Source organism: Lissotriton helveticus, chromosome 8 (genome assembly GCF_964261635.1).
Source record: "Lissotriton helveticus chromosome 8, aLisHel1.1, whole genome shotgun sequence".
Taxonomy (NCBI): domain Eukaryota; kingdom Metazoa; phylum Chordata; class Amphibia; order Caudata; family Salamandridae; genus Lissotriton; species Lissotriton helveticus.
In genome coordinates this window covers 928061819-928083658 of record NC_136069.1, presented here as the reverse complement: position 1 = coordinate 928083658, position 21840 = coordinate 928061819, and the positions used below count along the sequence as shown (strand labels likewise).

At 49.2% G+C, this 21840-nt stretch overlaps 1 protein-coding gene across 1 annotated transcript in view; it reads right to left on the bottom strand.

Moving 5' to 3' along the window:
• LOC144773828 (interphotoreceptor matrix proteoglycan 2-like) overlaps nucleotides 1–21840 on the bottom strand; it is an 815142-nt gene that overhangs the window by 61064 nt on the left and 732238 nt on the right. The window contains exon 14 of the mRNA XM_078658923.1: nucleotides 7696–7915. Within this exon, the coding sequence (XP_078515049.1) occupies nucleotides 7696–7915 (220 nt within the window). The remainder of the gene's footprint in view (nucleotides 1–7695; nucleotides 7916–21840) is intronic.

Here is a 21840-nt window from a genome sequence, read left to right as displayed (position 1 = left end):
TCACTGGTTAGAGGCGGCAGACCCGGGAGCAGAAGTCGGCCTGGGACCAGGGTTCAATTCCCAATGCGGCAGGGTCGTGGACTTGGGTCAGCGGACTCGATAATTCTCGCTTCGGTGCTTACTCTAATCAGGGGTTCCACTCGGCAACTCTGGGCATTAGCTTGCCTAATCTCCACAACGGCCCCATCAATTCCGGAGATGCCTGGCTCCACCTTGGGGACTCCCAGCAGGGACCATCCCACAGGGAAAGCCAGGACGGGTTCCCCAGAGTTATACAGCGCCAGGAAACCTATGGACGGGTAGCAGTGCGCTTTACAAGCTCAAATACATACATACATACAAGTCTGTAGTTCCAAGAGGAGGTAGGAGACGCATGTCACGAAGCAGCACACATTCCCGTTTTCCTCCTTTACCAATCGTGAATGGCAGGGGGGCATTCGACAGATTGCATCATTTGGGACCCTGAAGGTGGGTTTCCCCCGGTGCAGACCCCTTTAGTTTCCATGAGGCCAGGGAGCGTGGTAAGTCACCAGTGTTGTGGGGAGGCGGGACACATTGATTAGGCTGGGGGCGGGGACAGCAATCTTCAGGGCCTGCTGATTGACCTCTCCAATCCCCAAAGGCAGATCCTGTTACAGCAGCCCCATGTGGATGCAGGGGAGGGAGTTAGAGCGGGACAGCTTACATATATGCCAACTGCTCCCTCCAATGGCACTAAGGTGAGTGAGGTGGGAAGAAAGAGCGTGCAAGACATAGCACATGTGGGGTGGGGCGTGAGCACTGGACAGGATGGTGGGCTGGCGGTTAAGCAAAGTAGCCAGGACCTTCTTTTACTGTGGTAGGAGTGGGGCCTGGAGTCGCGGGCGTGGGGGAGATCACAGACCTCAGAGGGACAATCTGGTACAGTCAAGACCAGGGGAGCAGTATGCTATGGTGGTGTGGGGGGCAGTTGAGCAGTTCCTGGTCCCCCCTTGCAATCCTTGGTATGGGTGGGAGCAGAGGCTTTTCGGAATGGAAGTCCAGGCAGATGGGCGTGGTGTCACACCAGTGCCCCAGCATATCAGGGACAGTTTAGCGGCTGCCAGGGACATGAGGTAGTTTAGGCGATGTGTTTGCATTCCACACAGGTGGGAGGGTCAGGTGCAGCCTGTCCATCTTGGTCCCTAGACAGAGCATTTATGTTTGTAGCTGGGGATGGCAGGGGACCTGACGGTAGAGAGGCAAGGACAGGACTATGCACCGCCTTGCAAGATTATGACAAGTAATACCCACCTCAGGGCTTGTTTGAGGAGCAATTTAGTGATGGCAGAGAGGGGCATGGGAAGGTCCTGGGCACTAGCGCAGATTGTGGTGGGGGGGTTTATGTAGGATGCTTGGAAATTGGAGGATGAGGAAAAGGAATTGGAAGAAGGGGATACTGTGGATGAGGGTGATTATGACACTGAGAGGTAGGCAGCACCTCCTGAAGGTTAAAGGGGATGGGGCGTTAATATTCAGCAGGGACGTTTTGGTGTCTTACAGGCGGCTGTGACCCTGGTGTCTTCTTGGGAAAAGAGTACAGGCATGGCAACAGAACAGATGGCTTTAGCATGGGCCCGATCTTGAGGCAAGGTAACAGGGGGCATGGGGGCAGGGCTGCCGGGTTTGTGGAAGTGGGGGTGCAGGCAGAGGGAATGAAGAGGCAGTAGCAAGGAGGGTGTGGTCCCAGGCTACTGAAAAGAAAATATGTCCAGGATTAAGGAACAGGCATGGACACATCGGAAGTTAAGGAGGGGGTGCTTACTGAATCACAAGCCACAGGTATGGCTGAAAGAGAAAAATGTGGGGGAAGAAGAAAAGATGGAGAGTAAAGAGGTGAAGAAGATGCCATATATGGACATTACGAAGTCGTTAGGTGAGCGGCCACCAAAGAGCATATTTGGAAGGGGGAGTACGTAGAGCTTTTTAAACTACTACACTGCAAGTTAAGGGCCAAGGACGGTTCCAAGGAAGAGGAATATGAGCTGTCCCATAGGCCCAGGGTGCCAGCCAACATAGAGATTTAGACAGCAGCTTTTCTCATATATGCGAGCATCTACTGCAAAAATACCCTGAAAGATGTGTAGTGCTTTTTAAATATCTGGATGTGGTGCGCAAGGTGGAGGTGCGCTACGATCAAGAAGTTCGCACTCATCTAGTGGAGGAAGAGGATGGGCTGTCAGGGGCAGCTGAATTACAAGTTGTTTTTGAAAACTATAATGCCGAAGCCCATGCCCTATCTACGTACATTGCCTGTGGCTGGCCTGTCATCTACAAGCACTTTCTAGGATGTCCCACCCATCCAGGGGTGGGTGCTCCTGGACGTGGACAGGTGACAACAGCAGGAGCCTGTTGGTCCTTTAACAGAGGACAGTGTTTGCAGGGATATTGCAAATACCATCATGAATGCTCCCAATTTGGCGGAAAACACATGCTTACTCAGTGTGGCGACCAGGGAGGAGGTTCAGGGCAACAGGGAGGTGCCAGTGGTCAGTGGGCTGCCTACAATAGCAGGGGTTGGGGAAGAGTAGGTCAGAATCCTATTGATAAAAGCTTGTACACCGGTTAGGTTAGAACATTTGAAATACTGGATGGACATTGTGGGGTCAGACATGGACAAAAAGGTAATTTTACCTAGTTTTCAGTTTGGATTTCGTTCGTGTTATCAGGGACCCAGGGCAAGGCATTGGGTAGAACATGTGCGTTCTGTAAGGGGTAGGAGCAACTGGTTTGGAGGAAACTAATGAAGGAGGTGAGCAAAGGGAGGATGGAAGAGCCATTTTCACAATGGCCGCTGGAGGATTTACGGATTTCGCCAATTGAGGTGGTACCACTAGAGGAGTATGGTGAGTTTCGGCTCATTTATGACCTTTCTTGGCTGGAAGGACTGTCTGTCAATGGTTTTATCCCTGAAGGGTGCAGCAAAGTGAATTACTCCTCTGTGGACAAAGCAGTGCAGTTGGTAAATACAATAGCCATGATGGCGAATTGTGATGTCAAATCAGCTTTTCAATTGCTTCCAGTTCACCCTGTGGATCATGAGTTGTTGGCTATTTAGTTTGGGGGCTACTTTTTTGTGGACAAGGCATTGCCCATGGGCTGTTCAGTCTCTTGCTCTCTGTTTGAGGGATTCAGTTCCTTTAGGCCAAAAAGTTTTGTACATGTGGCGGGCAAAGAAGTTGTAACCAATTATTTGGAGGATTTCTTCATTATGGGATGGTCATCAGAATGTGAGCAGTGTCTGTCATTGTTTCAGGAGTTGATGCAGGATTTAGGAGTCCCTTTGGACCCGGAAAAGATAGTAGGGCCCGCCCAGGTAATTACATTTTTGGGCATTGAGTTAGACTCTCATAGGGTGGAGATTCGATTGCCTGAGGACGCCAGAATCGTACGATACGGAGGATTGATTGAATCTGAGACTGCCGTGTTCTGAATAAAGAGGACACTTGTTGGAAAGTTGAGCGAACTCAAACGGAGACTTCTGTTCTGCTTGTTTTTAATGAAGGATTGGAAAGGACAGTGCTGTACAGAAAAGTGAAATTGTGAGTGCAACAACAAAGGATGGTCTCAGTGAAATAAATGGGAGAGACCGAAACGTCGACACTGCTACACCATTTGTGGCTTCAAGATGTCATCATAAGAAATAGAATTATTTGTATTGCCCGTACATATCTACAAATGGTGTGTTGATACTACTGCAAATTCGTAAATTCTGACAGTAGTACTTTTGTGTTGCCTTGGAGAATGTACTTGAACAATTAATTTTGTCTCTCATGACGATTGCTGATTTGTATATAAACAGAGTTCAATATATGAAAAATGAAATCTTTTTGATATAAAAATGTTGTGTTTTCGCGTCTAGTTAATTCATTAGTTCACGTTAGTGACAATTGAAAAATAAGAAAGATTTATGAAATCATTCCTCAAGGATCACTCTCTATGTTATTGATTATACCCAGTTCCTTGGGGACTAGTGGGTTGCCCTTTTGTTATTAGGACAAAATGCAGCACTGTTTGGAGCTGTTGGACACTATTTTGGTCAAAACCAAGGTGCAGGCGAAGGACATTCAGACTTCGCTAGGTGAACGGAATCTTACATATAGGGCAATCAGGGCAGCAAGGAATTTCTGCAGGAGGTTGGGATGAACTTTTTCAGGGACATCCCTCCCTACCACACCACAGGGTGCGACTGACGGCAGGGTGAAGGAGGACTTGAGGCTTTGGCATCAGTTTTTGAACGTATGCAATGGGGTTCCAATGGTGGAGTGGGCAAACAAATGGATGAAGTGGTCAATTTGAATGTTTTTCTGAAGCTGCAGCTGATTATGGCTTCGTGTTGTCTTGGCATGGATGGTGGTGTTGTGAGGAGTGGCCAGAGTCTTGGAAGCAGGGGGTGGGGGGCAGTGCAGCATTGTGTTCTTTGAATTTTTTCCTGTGGTGGTGGCGGTCTTTTTGTGGGGGGGAACACTTTGCAAACAAAACAGTTTTCTCCAATGTTGACAACATGTCAGTGGTGAACATGTTAAACCGCAAGTCTGCAAGAGAACCTAGTGTATGGAAGTTACCAAGAGTTTTTGTGCTGGAATGCTTGAGGGAAAATGTTAGGTAGAGGACGCATTACATTCCAGGAGTACACAATGACATCACTGATGCTGTTTCTCGCTTTCATTGGTCACGGTTCAGTGGGTTGGCTCCAGGGTTAGACAAAGTGAAGAGTGCAATGCTGGATCACTTGTGGGTGGTAGGGGATAGTGTATGATCCAGCTGGTTTTTGGCTCATTGTCGGCATCAACTGGCAAAGCATATAGTTTGGCTCAGCACAAGTTCCTGAACTTGGGGGCAGTGCAACGCGGAGGTGACAATGGTGGTCAAGTTCAACAGGATGATGTGGTAAACTTATTCATGACAATGATGGAAAAAGTTTTGCGGCTGTCACAATAGCCGGTAAGTTAGCAGGCATGGCATGGCATTTTTGGGAAAACAACTATAGGGCTGTGAGCCAATGGCGGGGGAGGTGGGGAAGAGCATCTTAGAAGGGTGGTCCAGAGATAGAGGTACCATCGAGAGGTTGAAGCGCCCTATCACCCTTCATATCTTGAAATAAGTGGTTGCTGCATTGCCTACTGTTTGTCGAGATGACTGGGAGGCGCTCTGTTTTTCTATCATTATGGTGTGGTTATTTTTGGGGCATTCCAGGTTACAGAGGTTGTAGGGTCTGCAGCATAGGAAGGGATTCGGTAGCGCAGTCAGGTTACGTGACAGTGCAGTTCAAATATGGATACAAAAGTTTAAGAAGGATCAAGCAGGGAGGGGAATGTGTGTGTCATTGCGAAGATATTCCAACACGTTTGTATGTCCATATGTCCCTGTGTTTGGTGGATGTCCTTAAGCAGCCCAAGTGGAGAAGGGGGGAAGTTTTCCAGCATGCCACAAACCTGTAAATTTGTGAATATTACACAGTAGATCGTTTTCCACTCTGTAAATGTACACAATTTACTGATGATGAAAGTTGATCCGAGCATGTTTCCAGGAGAGGAATGTCAGCACTCTCAACCATTGTTAAATGCAACTGGGCTGTCTTATTCTGTGATCCTGGTGAGAGGTGATGTAGCATCGGATTTGTATAGTGTGCTGATCAGCGAGGAAATATTGGGCTCCCCATCACTCATCCTATTGTTTGAAATGTAGCCATTTGCTCTCGTAGGTTTACGCTTATGTTTGGAGCACGTTTCCAAGTTTGCAATACTTCAGAGAGTGTCACATAATTACACCAGGTAGCCTATGACAGTCTGAGTACCCGAATGTATAAAATGTACTCTTGCAGCATTTCCTCTAGGCAAAACATGTTGAACATATCAAATATGCGGTACACAGACATAATATCGACTCCAAAATATCGTTTGGACAGAATATCGAGTTTTAAATATCGTTTGGAGAAAATATCGACAGGACAGAATATCGACAGCCAAAATATCGTTTTTAAGGTAAGTGAAGTAATATCGACTGTAAATAATATCGAAAGTAAAAAATATCGTTTTTTATATAATATGTAATTTTTTATAGTGTTTTTATGTTATAATATGTGTGAAAAGTGTCATTTTATGTTATAATTATTTTTAATTAATGATTTTTTTTTAATTATTGTGTAATTTTATTCTGTAGCGGGTTGTGGGTTTATAGGGGAATAGGGTGGGAAGTAATTTAATTATAATTAATTAAATATGTAAATTTATTAATTGGTAGTAATAATTAATTAATTGGTAATTAAATAATATATGTTAATTATTTAAAATTTAATTGGTAATTAATTTAATTTAATTTATTAATTGCTAATTATGTAAATTAAAATAATGTATTTCCTGTAGCGGGTTGTGGGTTTATAGGGGAATAGGGTGGGAAGTAATTTAATTATTATTTATTAAATATGTAAATGTATTAATTGGTAGTAATATTTAATTAATTGGTAATTAAATAATATTTGTTAATTAATTAAAATGTAATTGGTAATTATTTTAATTTAATTGATTAATTGCTAATTATGTTAAATTAAAGGGGTATTTTTAGGGTTCAGGGTCAGTTTTTAGTTTTTGGGTAAAGGGGTATTTTTAGGGTTCAGGGTCAGTTTTTAGTTTTTGGGTAAAGGGGTATTTTTAGGGTTCAGGGTCAGTTTTTAGTTTTTGGGTAAAGGGGTATTTTTAGGGTTCAGGGTCAGTTTTTAGTTTTTGGGTAAAGGGGTATTTTTAGGGTTCAGGGTCAGTTTTTAGTTTTTGGGTAAAGGGGTATTTTTAGGGTTCAGGGTCAGTTTTTAGTTTTTGGGTAAAGGGGTATTTTTAGGGTTCAGGGTCAGTTTTTAGTTTTTGGGTAAAGGGGTATTTTTAGGGTTCAGGGTTAGTTTTTAGTTTTTGGGTAAAGGGGGATTTTTAGGGTTCAGGGTCAGTTTTGGGTTTTTGGGTAAAGGGTTTTTTTAGGGTTCAGGGTCAGTTTTGGGGTACAGGGGTACAGGGGTACAGTGTAAAAATAAAGTAAAATTAAATTTACATTAATTTAATTTAATGAAATGAAATTAAATTAAATTATATTTAAATAATTCTAAATATTTTAAATTAAAAAAAATTATTATATACTTACCAATACTTACGTTGTAATGGTAGTGCGTTGTAAAAGTTGTGTTGTAACGTCATATATCCATTGTTGCACTCTTTGCAGTGGGAATAGTAATTTTTACTCTTTTGTATTTGTACGTTAATAATATTGGCTATTATTTAATTAAATTTTGTTACTATATATATATATATGTTTTAAGAAATATGATTAAAAAAATATTATTTTTTTACTTTCATTAATTATTTAATTATTAAAAGTTAATTTAAGTATTGTTAATTATATTTTAGTAATTAATTTTTTATATTAATGTAATTAAACATTGTTTTTATTAAAGTCGATATTTTTTAAAACGATATTTTTGTAAACGATATTTTGTACTCGATATTTTTGTACTTACCTGTTTGTACATACAAACTCGATATTTTGGTTGTAGATATATTTTCCTCGATATTTTGGGTAGTCGATATTTTGGTAGTCGATATTATTTCAGTGATCCCAAATATGCCACTATTGTGACGCTGCGCATGTAATACTACACTGTATTGCCTTTATCTACTGACATAGCAACATTACCTGATTCCACATCCAAGGAGTACTTATCAATGGCCAAGTTCATGGTTTGATAGGCAGTGTTGCAGAAGTCTTCCAGGATGATGTACACAGCGTTGGTTACATTGTGAGGCACAGGCTTAGCAAACTTCATCCGGCTATTTACCACAATGCTTCCATTACGGAAATTTAGAATTTCTAGGTTCTCGAAGCCTGTTAAATTGGATTGAAGGTAGGGAACCAGCTGAAATACAAAAACATAGATATATCTAGATAGGAATTGTGAAATACAAGGACCTGCATAGCTAATGCAACAATATAACTTGTTCGGCCGATTGACAGAACAGCTCACATCCAACCGATAGTAATAGGTACTGGTGCTGCATCGAAAATGGAACTGTTTAGCCTCTGATGGTTATAAAGGGGATCTTTAACAGCTTTATAGATACAAGAGACAGCTGTCCTCTGTGTTAAATAAAAAGCATGTCGAGTAGTGAGGGTTCAAAAGAAGTATTTCTTACCACTACTACCAGACAACCGTAATACTCAACTGTTTAGAAAGACAACATCTGCTGGATAAAGAGGTTGGTCTGAGACTTAGCTTCAGCTGTGGCTAACTAAATAGCGAGGTGCAGCAGCTGTCACGTTTTCATGAACAACATACAGAGCTTTTAAAGGTAGTCACAGATTGGGTCACGAGTCAATAAAGACAAAATAATGGTCACATGTGTTGCCACGCTCATTTTAACCTTGAAACTCGTGTGTACGTCTGATCGAAGAATCTCACCAGAGGTTTAGTAGGATGACGGAGGTGCTTTGTGTCTCCCACACTGAAGGTCAGGTGAAGTATGACTGGTATTCTAATTCCCAATGTCTCAGTCAAGTATGCCATGTTACTGCTGATGATTAGCAGATGGGAATGCTGATGAGATGTTTCTATCTTCATACCTGTCCATGTGAGAGGAACATTTAGGGCCCCATTCACAAATGAAAATCTACACATGCATATTTACTGCAAGTGTTACGTTATCAATGTTTTTACACTATGAGGGTATCCAGGTGCTCTACTGAAGGTGTGTGAGGCAGCCCTGGGGGTTTACTCAAACAGTCAGGTCTTCAACTTCTTCAAGAAGAGAGAAGGAGACTCTGATGTGTTGTGGGAAGTCGTCCCAGACTTTAGGGGCCAGGTATGAGAAGGCATGGCCCCCTGCTCTGCTGTCTGATGAGCGGGGTGTGAGGGGCCAGCAAAGCAAAGGTGTCTGGAAGGTTGGTGGAAGTGACTGCGGCTGTTCAGTTAGGCAGGGCCAGTGTTGGAATGCTATGTAGGTGCGGGTGAGGAGTTTTAAGTTTGCACACTTATGTATCTGAAGTTAGTTGAGTTCCCTACGGTTTGGTGTGTTGTGGGCTTGGTGTGGGAGGTTGAGGACTAGTCTGGCACAAGTACATTTACTCTTACACTTTTGAGTAATTTTGCTATTTTTTGGCTAGCCATCATTTACGGGTGTAATGGTACTCAAAATTGTAGACTTATAGGTTGCCACTCCCTTAATGGAACGGATAGAGCCTAATTTACAAGTGCAAAATTACCACTTGTAACTTTTCACATGTAGGTGGAAGATTGCACCACTATCGCAGACATCTCCTTATGGTAAAGAGTAGGGAAAATGTAAAAGTGTATTAAATGTAAAAAATAGTAAAACCATATTAAAATGTTAAGTATTAATGAAAATTCATTAACAATTTTTCATTCAAATGTAAAACAAAAGGTCAAAAATGCTACAGCAATATAAATCTAATTTTTAATTAAATAATAGTTTGGTTTAAAAAAAAAAATTTTTTATTTGAAACGTTGAGCATCACAAAATCTCATGGCATACACAATGATTAGCAGCCTGTTGCACTATTACCTTTCACATCACGTATGAAATAGTTATACATGACTTCAGGGATGACCAGAACAACAGTACAATACAACAACCCTGCCCCCCACCCCCCTAATCAGACAGTTGATCAGTCTCCAGTCTTGGTGGTTCACATTTATTCCCTCTGAATTTATTCCAGCTTCCCCAGATTCTTTCCCACTTTTGAGGACATCCCCGAAGCACATATGCCGCCCTCTCCGCCACCATAGCTTCATCCATGTCTTTATGGTTTAACTGTTTTTATTGATTTCAGCACAAAAAAACAAGGATAGCACTCCATGTACCTTCTAGTCATGAGCTGTGACATCGAACCATACAATCAAATAAAGGCCATGACAAGCACGTGTCAACGAACAGGGAACAGTCCCGTAAGTGCTGGCACATGGTGCGTAGGAATGAAAAGAAAAAACAAAACTCAGAAACCTCCCTCCCCCCGTCCCAACACCTCCCCCCCTCCTCCCCATCCAGTTCTCCCATTCTGTCCCCATTCTCTCCTTGTCCCTCCCTCTGACCATTCCCCTAGATCTATGCCTGCCTTAAGAATCTGTCTTCTTTGGTTCCGTAAGTCTCAACAACCTCAGATATCTGGGTCAAGTGATTTCTCTAAATTCGGTGGATAAAAGTGACAAAAATGGTTGCCATAGATCATCATATTTGTCTCCCTCCCCTGCCATAGTGAGTGATAATTTCTCCATACCGAGTACGTGCCACAACCTATGCAGCCAGACTGTAAAGGAGGGTATGGTGGTGGTACGCCAATGTGTAAGTATGGTATGTTTTGCACCGCAGAGCCTAGTGCAATAGCTATTTGTCTACCCCGGCAGGAGCGTAAGGGGTAGGCCAGTGGGTTGGAAAGTCCTAGTAGAGTATACGCTGGGAAGCACGGGAGCTCTGTTTCAAAGTGTTTGTACACCTCATTTAACACTTGCGTCCAATAAAGTTGAATCTGATCACACTCCCACAGCAGGTGCACCAAGTTGCCAACCCGGCCACATCCCCGCCAGCACGATGCCTCTCTACTGTGATCCATCTCATGTAACCGTTCTGGAGTATAGTACCAGTATGTCACTACTTTCGTGAACGTCTCCGTGAGCCCCATGTGGTATGCCGAGTGGTGGGCCCTATAATAAATCTTCTCCCATTCCTTCTGACTGAGGGTCCTACCTAGTTCCCTCTCCCAACGCTCCTTGCCCGGGTTGTTTATGTGCGTTTATGTGACCTGCAGCATCTTATAGAGATCGGAAATAAGTTTGGCATCCGTCATGTGGGAGATGAGCCACCTCTCGTACGGGAGGAGCCGTCTATCTGCGCTAGTGCGTACTTGTGGTTGCAGTGCCCAGTGCCTCACTTGCAGGTAGCGTAGCCGTTCCGTTTCTGGAAAGCCATACTCTTGTTTAAATTGGAGGAAGGGAACAACTCCCTCAGCTCCATAAATGTGATATAAGGATCGGCATCCTGCAGGTCTCCAATGGGCGAAAGTGGACCCCACTGTTCCCGGGGCAAAATTGGGATTATCTACCAAGGGGGTGTGCGGGGAAGGGAAGGTCGTAAGGTCGTGTGCAATGTTGGTGGCGTCCCACACTTCCAAGGGACCCCGTGTTATGTACGAGGCGTACAGGTTAGGTGGTCGGTGGGGTTTGTGGAGAAAGGGAATTTCTTGTAGCGTGCGAACTGCCACCGCCTGATCTTGGAATAGCCAGTGCTTCTCTGACTCCCATTTGCTCCATTCAACTAGGTATCACAATTGTGATGCTTGGTAGTATTTGTGTAGATCAGGTAACCCCAACCCTACCGTCTCTGGGGCAAGCATGACCAGCGTTCTTCGCATTCTGGGTTTCCGGCCCTGCCAGATAAATTGGGCTAGCTCGGATTGTGTTTGCCGGACCCATCCAGCGGGTGGTCGGAGCAGGAGAGCGTGAAAAAGGTAGAGGATCTGAGGTAAGATGGTCATTTTGACTGCCGCAATCCTACCCAACCAGGAGAGTGGGTAATGTCTCCACCGGTTTATCTCACTCCGAATTTTCCCGCAAAGCGTGGCATAATTGGCCGCTGCCATGGTGGAAAGTGAGGAGGTCAGCTGTATCCCTAGGTATGGAATTGTGTCTGTTGCCCATTGAATGGGAAGGAGGCCTTGCAGGTAGGATCTTGTGGAGGGGGACAGCGAGAGATCTAAAGCTACTGACTTATCTGTGTTCATTTTGAACCCGGCCACCCTAGCGAAGGTGTCTAGATCGGCTATACATGCTGGTAAGGCAAACTGCGGGGTATCTAGTGAAATCAGTATGTCATCAGCGTAGAGGCTGATTGTGTGAATATAGCCGTCGAATTTAATCCCTGTGACTTCTTGATTTTGAAGTATTTTCTGCGGTAACGGCTCCATATATAGAGAGCGAATAAAAGGGGCGAGAGTGGGCATCCTTGAAGCGTGCCCCTCTCGATGTTAAAACTAGCAGAGCTATAGCCGTTCACCCTAACTAGCGCCGTGGGAAATTTGTAACAGTTAAAAACAAAAGTGCGGAATTTCTACCCAATTCCCACTCTCCCCATGACCTGCTCCAGGTAAGGCCAATGGACATGGTCGAACGCTTTTTCGGCATCTATCGCCAACATCATGCATTCCCCAGGCAATCGAGTAGCCCTCTCTATTAGGTGGATAATCCGTTTGGTATTATAAACTGTCTGGCGCTCAGGGTGGCTTGGCACGCAATGAAGAAGGACATGCTTGGGTAGAGCTCCTGCCTGAGCTCCCCTACCCCGGGTCACTTCTCCGGCCAAAACTATCCTGACTGGCCTGAAACTGCTGGCGGATCTGCCCGCAACCCTTGCCCACACACAGGCCGATTTCTGGCAGAATCGGTCGCGGGGCTCTGCACCGAGACCAACTGCGCTGACGGCCAGATCACGACGCGGCTGGGTACGCGATCATGCGAGACCGCGGCTTCTTGAGGGCTGCTGGGCCTCACGCTGCGGCCTACTGGAGGCGACCTGACTCCTGGCCGGAGCGGGCGGCGGAGGGTGCATTGATTCCTGAAGCACAGCAACAGCTGCTCCCACCTCCCGAGCCAAAGAGGGGACCGGAAGGAGCGACAACGGGCCAGACGCGGACGGGATCCGAAGCGGACCGGACCTGGCGGGGACGGGCCTAGAGAGAGGCGGAGGCGTGAGGGCAAGCACTCGACCCCTGAAGACATAGCCGGTGCTGAGACATGGGGACGGCGCGGCGGTGCCGAAAAGCAAGCGGAACCCTCCTCCTCCTCCCCCTCCAGCGCTGCATGCTGCCTCCAGCCGACATCGCCAGCCGGGGACTCTGGTGCCTGCGGAGCCTCGTGGTGTCACAGTGAGTTGCCGGGCCGGGGGACCCTCCTCCCCCCCTTCTTCCCCCCCCCTCCAATAGAATGGAGCTACGCGCTGGGGGCCACTGGCAGGACACGACCGCCAACGACAGCCGCCTGCGCCTCCAGGCGTCTGCCACTGCACTGCCCTCGGGAACGCCCTAATAGCAGTGACGGCCCTGGCGGGGCCCAGTTTGTACTTGGGTGCGGTGGGAGCCTCTCAGCCGCCTGGACTGGATTAACTCCCTGACTCACCACAGCTCACGGTCCACTACGCCGCGGGCCCAAGACGCCTAACTGCCACAAACACTGCGGGACCGCCACGAGGGAGCCGAGAGTGTGGGAGAGGCCGCGAGGCCCGGCGAAGCACGCCTATCTTATGCTTGGGAGCCGCTGCTCTCTCACCGACGAACACAGCAGCCGCTATAATGGGCTACCACTGACCACAGGACACACTGGAGCGGCCCGAGAAGGCGGCTGGACACCGGTGCGGGGAGCCTCCCCTCCCCCTCCCCCCCCCTGGAGGGACCCTGGGAATGACCGGAACGAATCCTCTCATTACACCTCCCTGAGCATCACGACGGAGCGGCAGTGCTAACGGACTGGCGCCGTGGAGGTCGCACTGAAGGTATAAATTGCCTGACAAAGCCACGGACGTGGCCTACCACCTCGTCAGTTCCCCCTGTACTCTCACATACGGGCACAAGCCTTGCTCTTGGCGCTGCCTGCACACACCGCCTGCCCCATGTCTGGGGGAGTGATGACCTGCACCGGAACGGGGAATGCGTCGGTGAAGGGGAAGACGACGAAGACATCATCCAAGATGGACGCTGACCATGTGGCATCGAAGCTGGACTCCGTCCTGGCGGCCATGGAAAGAATAGAGGAGTCCCTCCAACAGACACGCACCTCCTTGGAGACCAGGATAGACAGTGTGGCGATTGACCTAACTCACCTTAGGGCTGACCACAAGAAGCTGCAGGAACGCACCACGGCATTGGAAGACGCGATGGTAACACTGGAACCGAAGGTGACTCAATCGGACAAGCACATACAAGATCTCCTGAACAGGGTGGAATTCTTGGAGGACCGGGCGGAGGACGCGGAGGGGCGGGCAAGGAGGAACAACATCCGCTTGGTGGGCATTCCGGAGAAATGGGAAGGGATGGACCCCTATCAAAAAGTGGAAGACAGGCTACGAGAAATACTGCCGGGAGGCACACTGTCGCCCCACTTTGTGGTGGAGCATGCCCACCGAGTGCCCACGAAACCCCTATCAGCAGGCTCGAACCCCAGGCCTATCATCCTACAAATCCTGAACTACAGAGATCGCGATGCGGTCTTACGGGAGGCCAGGAAGTTGGGCGAGATCCGCATTGACAATGCCACAGTAATGTTCTTTCCGGATTACACCGTGCAAGTGCAAAGACAGCGGCACTCCTTTCTGGAGGTGAAGAGGAGACTGCGACAGGCCGGACTCAAATACCAAGCCAAGCTACGGGTAGTGGCGAAAGACAGGACACATTTCGTCATGAACCCTGATGAAGTTGAGGCCTGGCTAGACGAAAACATGCCTGATGTACCCAGAAGAGCGCAAGGGACTGCTACCATGAACCGCACACGAGGGGCGCGGAGGCGCCGCCGGCGCGGGGCTTCCACACCTCCCCGAGCTCGAGAATCGCCGGCTCACTCCCCATCCGCAAACGAGATGATGCAGGAACAACGGGACGCTCTCCGCAGAGTGGTGGAAATGAGCAGTTCTCCGGCTCCATCCCCTGCCCCGGATACCAGCCCGGCGCCTCTCCCGAGCGATGATGAGGCAATTTATGGAATACCAGACTCCCAGCACACTGACGGCCTCCCAGACGTCACTCCACAAACTGCCGACCTGTTTGGCTGAACTGGTCCGAATGGAAACCTGCCCCCATGCACCGGAAAAGACATGACCACACGAGTGCTTCACAGACCCCCCCTAGGGAGGCGATTGGCGCGGCTACACACTGCTGGACCCTACTTGCTTTGGGACACTAGACTCCGACCAGGCACTGTGACTACTACACACACGCTGCCCAGCCGTCCACTGTCAAGAACTGGTCACAACAGCAGCAGCATTATACTAGCCAGCTGGCGCCGCCTGGATTGCCTGGAGAGGGGGGATCTCCCCCCCCCCCCGGGAGCCTAGCCCCTGCTGCCTGCGGCTTGAGAGGGCCGCTGACACTGCACCGAGCGGCAAGACTTGGGCACCTGCCAGACAGCAACGGCCTTTCTACCCTATCCGGGAGGGACGCTGCACTCCCTATGGACTACTCCGTAACTTCTATTGTTGGAATATAAGCCACAAGGCACCCCCTTGAACTGTATAGTTTACGAGCTCATTCGAGTGTTTGAACGGCGACATGTTGTGCAGCCGACCTTTTGGCATTTTAGGTTATGTTGCCATGTTGAGGCCATATGTTTCCCCCCCCTTTCCCTACCTTTCTATACCACTGGAGATCACCACACTTAGTACTGAAACCTTGGGGCAGTGTAGCGTTGGGAGCGGGATCCTGGGCCTGGTGGGGGACACTGCTTGAGGAATTGACGCACGGGGGGGCTGGAGGTGCTTACACCTATGGTGGCTATGACTGAGACACGAATATGCACCTGGAACATCAGGGGAATGCACACACCAGCCAGGCGTTACCACATCTACTCGTACTTAAAGCGACACAAGATTGGCATAGCACTGCTACAGGAAACGCACTTGAACAAGGCAGAGGTTCTTGCACTACACCGCAAATGGCGCGGACAGCTCTATGCCACAACCTACTCCTCCTACGCCCGCGGCACGCTGATATGGGTCCGCCCTGGGACCCCCTGGACGGTTACGGACACTATGATAGACCAGGAGGGCAGGTTTGTTGCAGTGCAAGGCAGGCTCGATGGGCAACAGATAGCACTGGTCTCACTTTACGCCCCAAACACTGATCAGGGAGGCTTCTTGGCGCACCTCTCCACGAAGATGGCAACCTGGCACACGTCCCCATGGCTATTGGGTGGAGATTATAACTGCACATTAGACATAACAATAGATCGCTCCTCCCCGCCCCCTCTCGGCGCTCCGACTCGTGGTGCCACGAAGGCGCTGCTGGAATGGGCCGAACAGTGGGACCTCCATGATGTTTGGAGATCACACAACCCTGGGACACGGGTCTACTCCTACTACTCGGGCGCACATGACTTGCATGTACGCCTAGACCGATTCATGGCGTCTACTGAACTCTTACCCCTTGCGACTAATGCACTATACATTGGCCGCACGCACTCAGACCATAATCCGCACTTCTTATCCATAGCCTGGGACCAACCGCGCCCCCCCATAACCACCTGGCGACTACGACCGACACTGCTACTTGACGCGGCCTTCCGCGACTCCCTCCTTACACGCGCTGCTCAGTACTTTGAAGACAATGCGGGCACGGCGTCCTCCCCCCAGGTAGAATGGGACGCCTTCAAAGTGGTAATCCGGGGACACTCTTTGAGGACACAGGGCCACATGAGACAGCAACTGGAGAGTGAACTGACCAGGCTAGAAACTACTCTACTCGACAGAGAGGGGGAGGCCATTGAGGGCGGTGCTGACTTGCTGCAGGGGGCGCGCGCAGACCACGCGAGCCTTCTGGAGAGACTTCGCGACATTAACTATGCAGCACACTCGGCGAGGACGCACCATCTGAGTGACAGGCCTGGCAAGTTGCTGGTCTGGCTGATTTCACAAGAGACACGCTCGACCTCAGTGGTAGCAATACACGCAGAGGGGAGGGGCCTATTATACGCACAGCACCAGATTCATGACGCGTTCACCTCTCACTATACTGCATTATATCGCTCTCGCTTGCCACACCCACACCCGGACATTGCTGACTATCTCGCCCCTCTGCAAATGCCACAACTGACTACTGCACAACAAGACGAACTGGGAGCCTCGCTTACACCCGATGAGGTCCGAGACGCCATTTTCAACCTGTCTAACGGCAAGTCTCCGGGCCCGGATGGGCTCCCAGCCGAATTTTACAAAGCAGGCTCGGATATACTTATCCCGGAGCTTCTGAAAATGTACGCCGCGGCATCGGAGGATGCAGCCTTACCCTCAACGCTAAATGAAGCAACCCTGATCTCCATCCCCAAACCTGATAGGGACTGCACGCAGATGGGCTCTTACCGCCCCCTGGCGCTGCTAAACGCAGACTACAAGATACTGGCCTCTACACTAGCCCGGAGACTGGCCCCTATGTGCCCCGCCTGGTGCATCAGGACCAGAACGGCTTTGTCCCAACCCGCCACACCTCCCACAATATCCGTCGCCTTTTCCGCGTCCAAGAGTATGCTACCCAACAGTGGCCCAGAGCAGGATGTCTGATCTTGGACCTGGAGAAGGCCTTCGATTCGGTGGAGTGGCCGTACCTGGGGGCGGTTATGGAGAAATTCCAACTGGGTGGAGGCTATGAAGCCATGGTGGGCCTGCTATACGACAAGCCGACAGTCCGGGTCCGCACGGGCGCACTGCTCTCGGACACCATCCGGGTGCGACGAGGCACTAGGCAGGGCTGCCCCCTGTCGCCTCTACTATTCTCCTTGGCCATGGAACCCCTGGCCACAATCCTCAGGGCGCAAGGACCTGCATGGGGGATTCCACTAGCTGATGGCCTGCACACGGTGTCACTATACGCAGACGACTTGCTGCTGTACGTCAGGGGTATAACTGACATCCCTCCCTCCCTGACCGACGTCTTTTGGATCTTCGAAGAGATGTCGGGACTACGAGTTAACTGGTCCAAATCGGGGGCTTATTCCTTTGGCCCGGACACGCCCGAATGCGATGTGCGCTTGGGCGGAGGCAGATTGCAATGGTACCCCACTACGATCCGCTACCTGGGGATACGAATATATCGGAATCCGACGGATGTCCTGGAGGGGAACCTCCTGCGGGCCGTTGCCTCGGTTCGGGCGCAGATCAGATTCTGGAACACCTTGACCCTCAACGTGCCGAGTCGAGTAGCACTTAGCAAAATGATAGTGCTGCCTAGACTACTGTACTATTTCGCCAATATACCCACTTACGTGCCGAATAAGATATTCCTAGACTTGGAGACCCTGCTGCGTGGCCTCATATGGAACAAGGGCCGACCCCGAGTAGCGCTGACCAAGCTCTACATGCTAACTGAGTCAGGAGGTCTGGCGGTTCCCAATATGGAGCTGTACTACCTCTCGGCGCAGATGCAATGGGTGGCAGGGTGGCTCAGCGGCAAACATCTAGAGGACACCGCCTCGGACACTGCTGCCTGGACGCAAACGCAAATCTGCACGCTATTTCACCCGATAACCCGGACTCCCTGCCCCTCACAGCTGCACCTAGCGGTAGCGCGCAGGTGCTTCCTACGCTGTCTGCGACTCACCCGAGCAACGACACCATACGCCCCGATACTACCTATACTGGGCACTCCAGGACTGATGGACGCACTGACCGTGCCTCGCTTAGCTAGCTGGACACAAGCAGGGGTGGACACTTTGGGCGACCTGTACGCTGACGGCACGCTACTCACCTTTGTAGACCTGGCAGCTACCACGGAACTCCCGGCTGGTCAGTTCCTGCTCCACGCAGCTCTCTTACGCACACTTACAGCCTCCTGGGGCGATGTAACCGCAGAATTGCCGATGCACAACTTCATGCAATATCTGCATGCAATGGGAAATGGCTCGCACGTCATCAATTGGCTGGCGCAGGCCCTACAGGTGCACTCGCAGCCATCTACATTGCCGCTACGGGAGAAGTGGGCGGCAGATAGAGGACGGGACTGGACTGATGGGGAATGGGCGATAATTCTGGCCGGACCGACGTATGTCCCACGCAACCCCTGCTTCAAAATCATTCAACTCTACATCTTACACCGCGCTTACCTCACACCCGACAAAATAAATAGATACTTCATGACCACTGACGCTGCCTGTCCACGCTGCTCTCTGACTGGAGCAGACCTGTTACACATGTTGTGGCATTGTCCGGATATACAAGCATATTGGGACGAAGTCGTTACGCTCCTCACACGCAGCACTGGCGAACAGATACCGCACACGTGGGAAGCATGCATCTTGGGGTTGTACAAACGTACGAAACTTAACAAAGTGAGGACACGCTTTTGGGATATGGGGCTTATAACAGCCAAACGCCTGCTCACCAAACATTGGAAGGCCGCGACCCCTCCCCACACTCAACATTGGCGCGCCTCCTTTACCAACTGGGCACGAGCGGAGGGCATGGTGCTCCTCCGGGAGGAAACTGCAGGACTCCGTAAATTCCCTATTACCCAGCTCTGCAACGACTACCTTAAGGCATTCCAGCACACCTGCCGGGAACGGGGGATCACTTGAGACACCAGGCGATCGCCTTAGCGATACCAATCAACTCAGAGAGCGGACACGACCTAGCGCCCCTTTCCCCCGCCCCCTCACCTCTTCTGACCTCACGACCTGCGCTACCAGATACAGATACTTGCGATTCTCCGCTACACACCAGACGCCTCTACGACACTACACACACATTACTGCCCTTGCCTTAGCCTGCCCACGCTGACTATAGATATTGACAGGGAGGCGCCCCCCCCCTTCTTTTCTCCCCCCCCTACAGGAGAACGACCTCCATGCAAACGGCCTGCACTAATGCCCCACGGAGCGCCAGCTTCCGCTGCCTATGCGACACGGGCAACGCCTACCAGCCCCTACCTGGGATACAGGCCCCCCCCACTTCTCCTCTTACATTGCAGGAAGCCCTGCCAGGCCCCGCTTTATGCTTACTACCGTATGTGAGAACCCACGAGGATCTCCCCCCCCTCCTCTCCCCTCTGCCCTCCTGACCCCAGGTTTTTCCTCGCCATTGTATAGGCGTAGGGAATAGTTTGTTCGCTGGTCGAGTTCCCTGACCAGGCCCCCTTCCTTACTTCCAAAGAGGACACTAGATGCAACATGACATTACAAGGAAGCGACACCCGATCGACTTCATGCTACCCACGAATGACGGAGTCACGATGACACCTACACACTATGAGGGGTACGTCCTAGCATTCAGCCTCGCACGTATTAGCCAAGAATTCGCTGCGCTGTACATTAGCCACTAGTTTAAGTGAGAAAGACTCTCAACTAGTTGCGCACTGTTCACTATGTGTTATCCAACACTCATCCATGTAAACACAAAACCATACTGAAACTTCAGTTATTTTAATTCATAACTTATTGCTTTTAAAAGCTTCTAAACGTTTTTACGGAATACAAATAATGATTCACTTCAACATATCATTTTCTGATTATCAATTCAAATCGTGAAACTTATTTTGTTTACAAATCATCACAACGCAAAAATCATGTAATACATAGTTTTCACATTTTCATCTCATGCCCAATGCATTTCGGCACTACGAAAGCTGCCTTGAAACAAGACGTAGGCGCGATACGTCTTGTTTCAAGGCAGCTTGGAGTATACTGGGATACGAGCCTGAGCACTACTGTTTAATACAGTGGCGACGCTATTAGAAGGTTAGAACAGCACGCAGGAGATTGGCATACTCAACGCAGATCAGGGCACCATTCTGCAGTTTTATTTAGCGTGACCTAAGGAACTTATGTTCACCAGAGATCAGCCCCTGATGAAGGCACACCCGTAGTGTTTACATGGATGAGTGTTGGATAACACATAGTGAACAGTGCGCAACTAGTTGAGAGTCTTTCTCACTTAAACTAGTATTCAGTCCCAGGCGTGACACACCTGATTAGTTGCAGCACCGATTTTATAGGTTGAACATATTGTTTATTACGGAGTGCTCCTCACAAACCCATTAAACTTTAATTAGTACATTAGCCACTGACACGTCCTTCGCGATCTCTCAGCACTGAAACTGGGAAGGCACACGGGCACCGCACTGATGGATCCCTAAGCCCTGTTTGGAATGGCTGCAGACTACCCCTGCCGAACATACCCGCTTGCTCCTATGCCTCAGTGAGCTATACTAACACACATTATGCCATTTCACAGACAGCATTAAGGACACTGACTCGGTGAACCACCTACTGCTGATCCCCCCCCCCTCCCACCATCGACCAACCATAGCTGTCTCTCTGGTTATTTGAGGGGACTTGGGTGATTACTAACATGGCACTAATGCTGGGTAGATACTGCAATGATTCTTTTGTCGAAGAAAAGATAAACTCATAAGATCTGTCACTTACATAGCTAGATACCAGATGGCTACAAATGCAGTTTCATGAGACTCGCCGCCGGACCCCCGGGTTGCCGGCTAAATGGCTGTGTTACTCAGTTCAAATTTACCTGATTGTTCTCGACACGGCCAGCCCCTGTGGCCGCAAATTGTAACCTGTATAATGTCAACCTTATGCAAAATAAAGATCTTATTAAAAACCAAAAAAAAATAAAATAATAAACTGTCTGGCGCTCAGGGATAAAACCTGCCTAATCAGGGTCTATGAGTCCAGGCAGGTAAGGGGCCAATCGGGCGCTAGGATCCCGGTATACAATTTGAGATCCACGTTCAACAGAGATATCGGCTGGTAAGCCCCGCATTTAGTCTTGTCTTTCCCGGGTTTCGAGATGACTGCAATCAAAGCCTGTAAAAGGTCCAGCGGTATTTCTCCGTGTTCCGCAAACGTGTTGAACAGTCGAGTCAGGATCGGTGCGAGTACAGCGCAAAATTTCTTATAGAAGATTGCGGGGAAGCCGTCTGGCCCAGGAGCTTTCCCCAACTTAAGCCGGGAAATAGCGGCAATGACCTCCTCCGTTTGGATATCCCTCTCAAGATATTCCGTTTGAGGAGCGGTCAAAGAAGGTAGCTTCACTGAGTCCAGGAAGGAAGCGGCCTCTAAGCCATTCA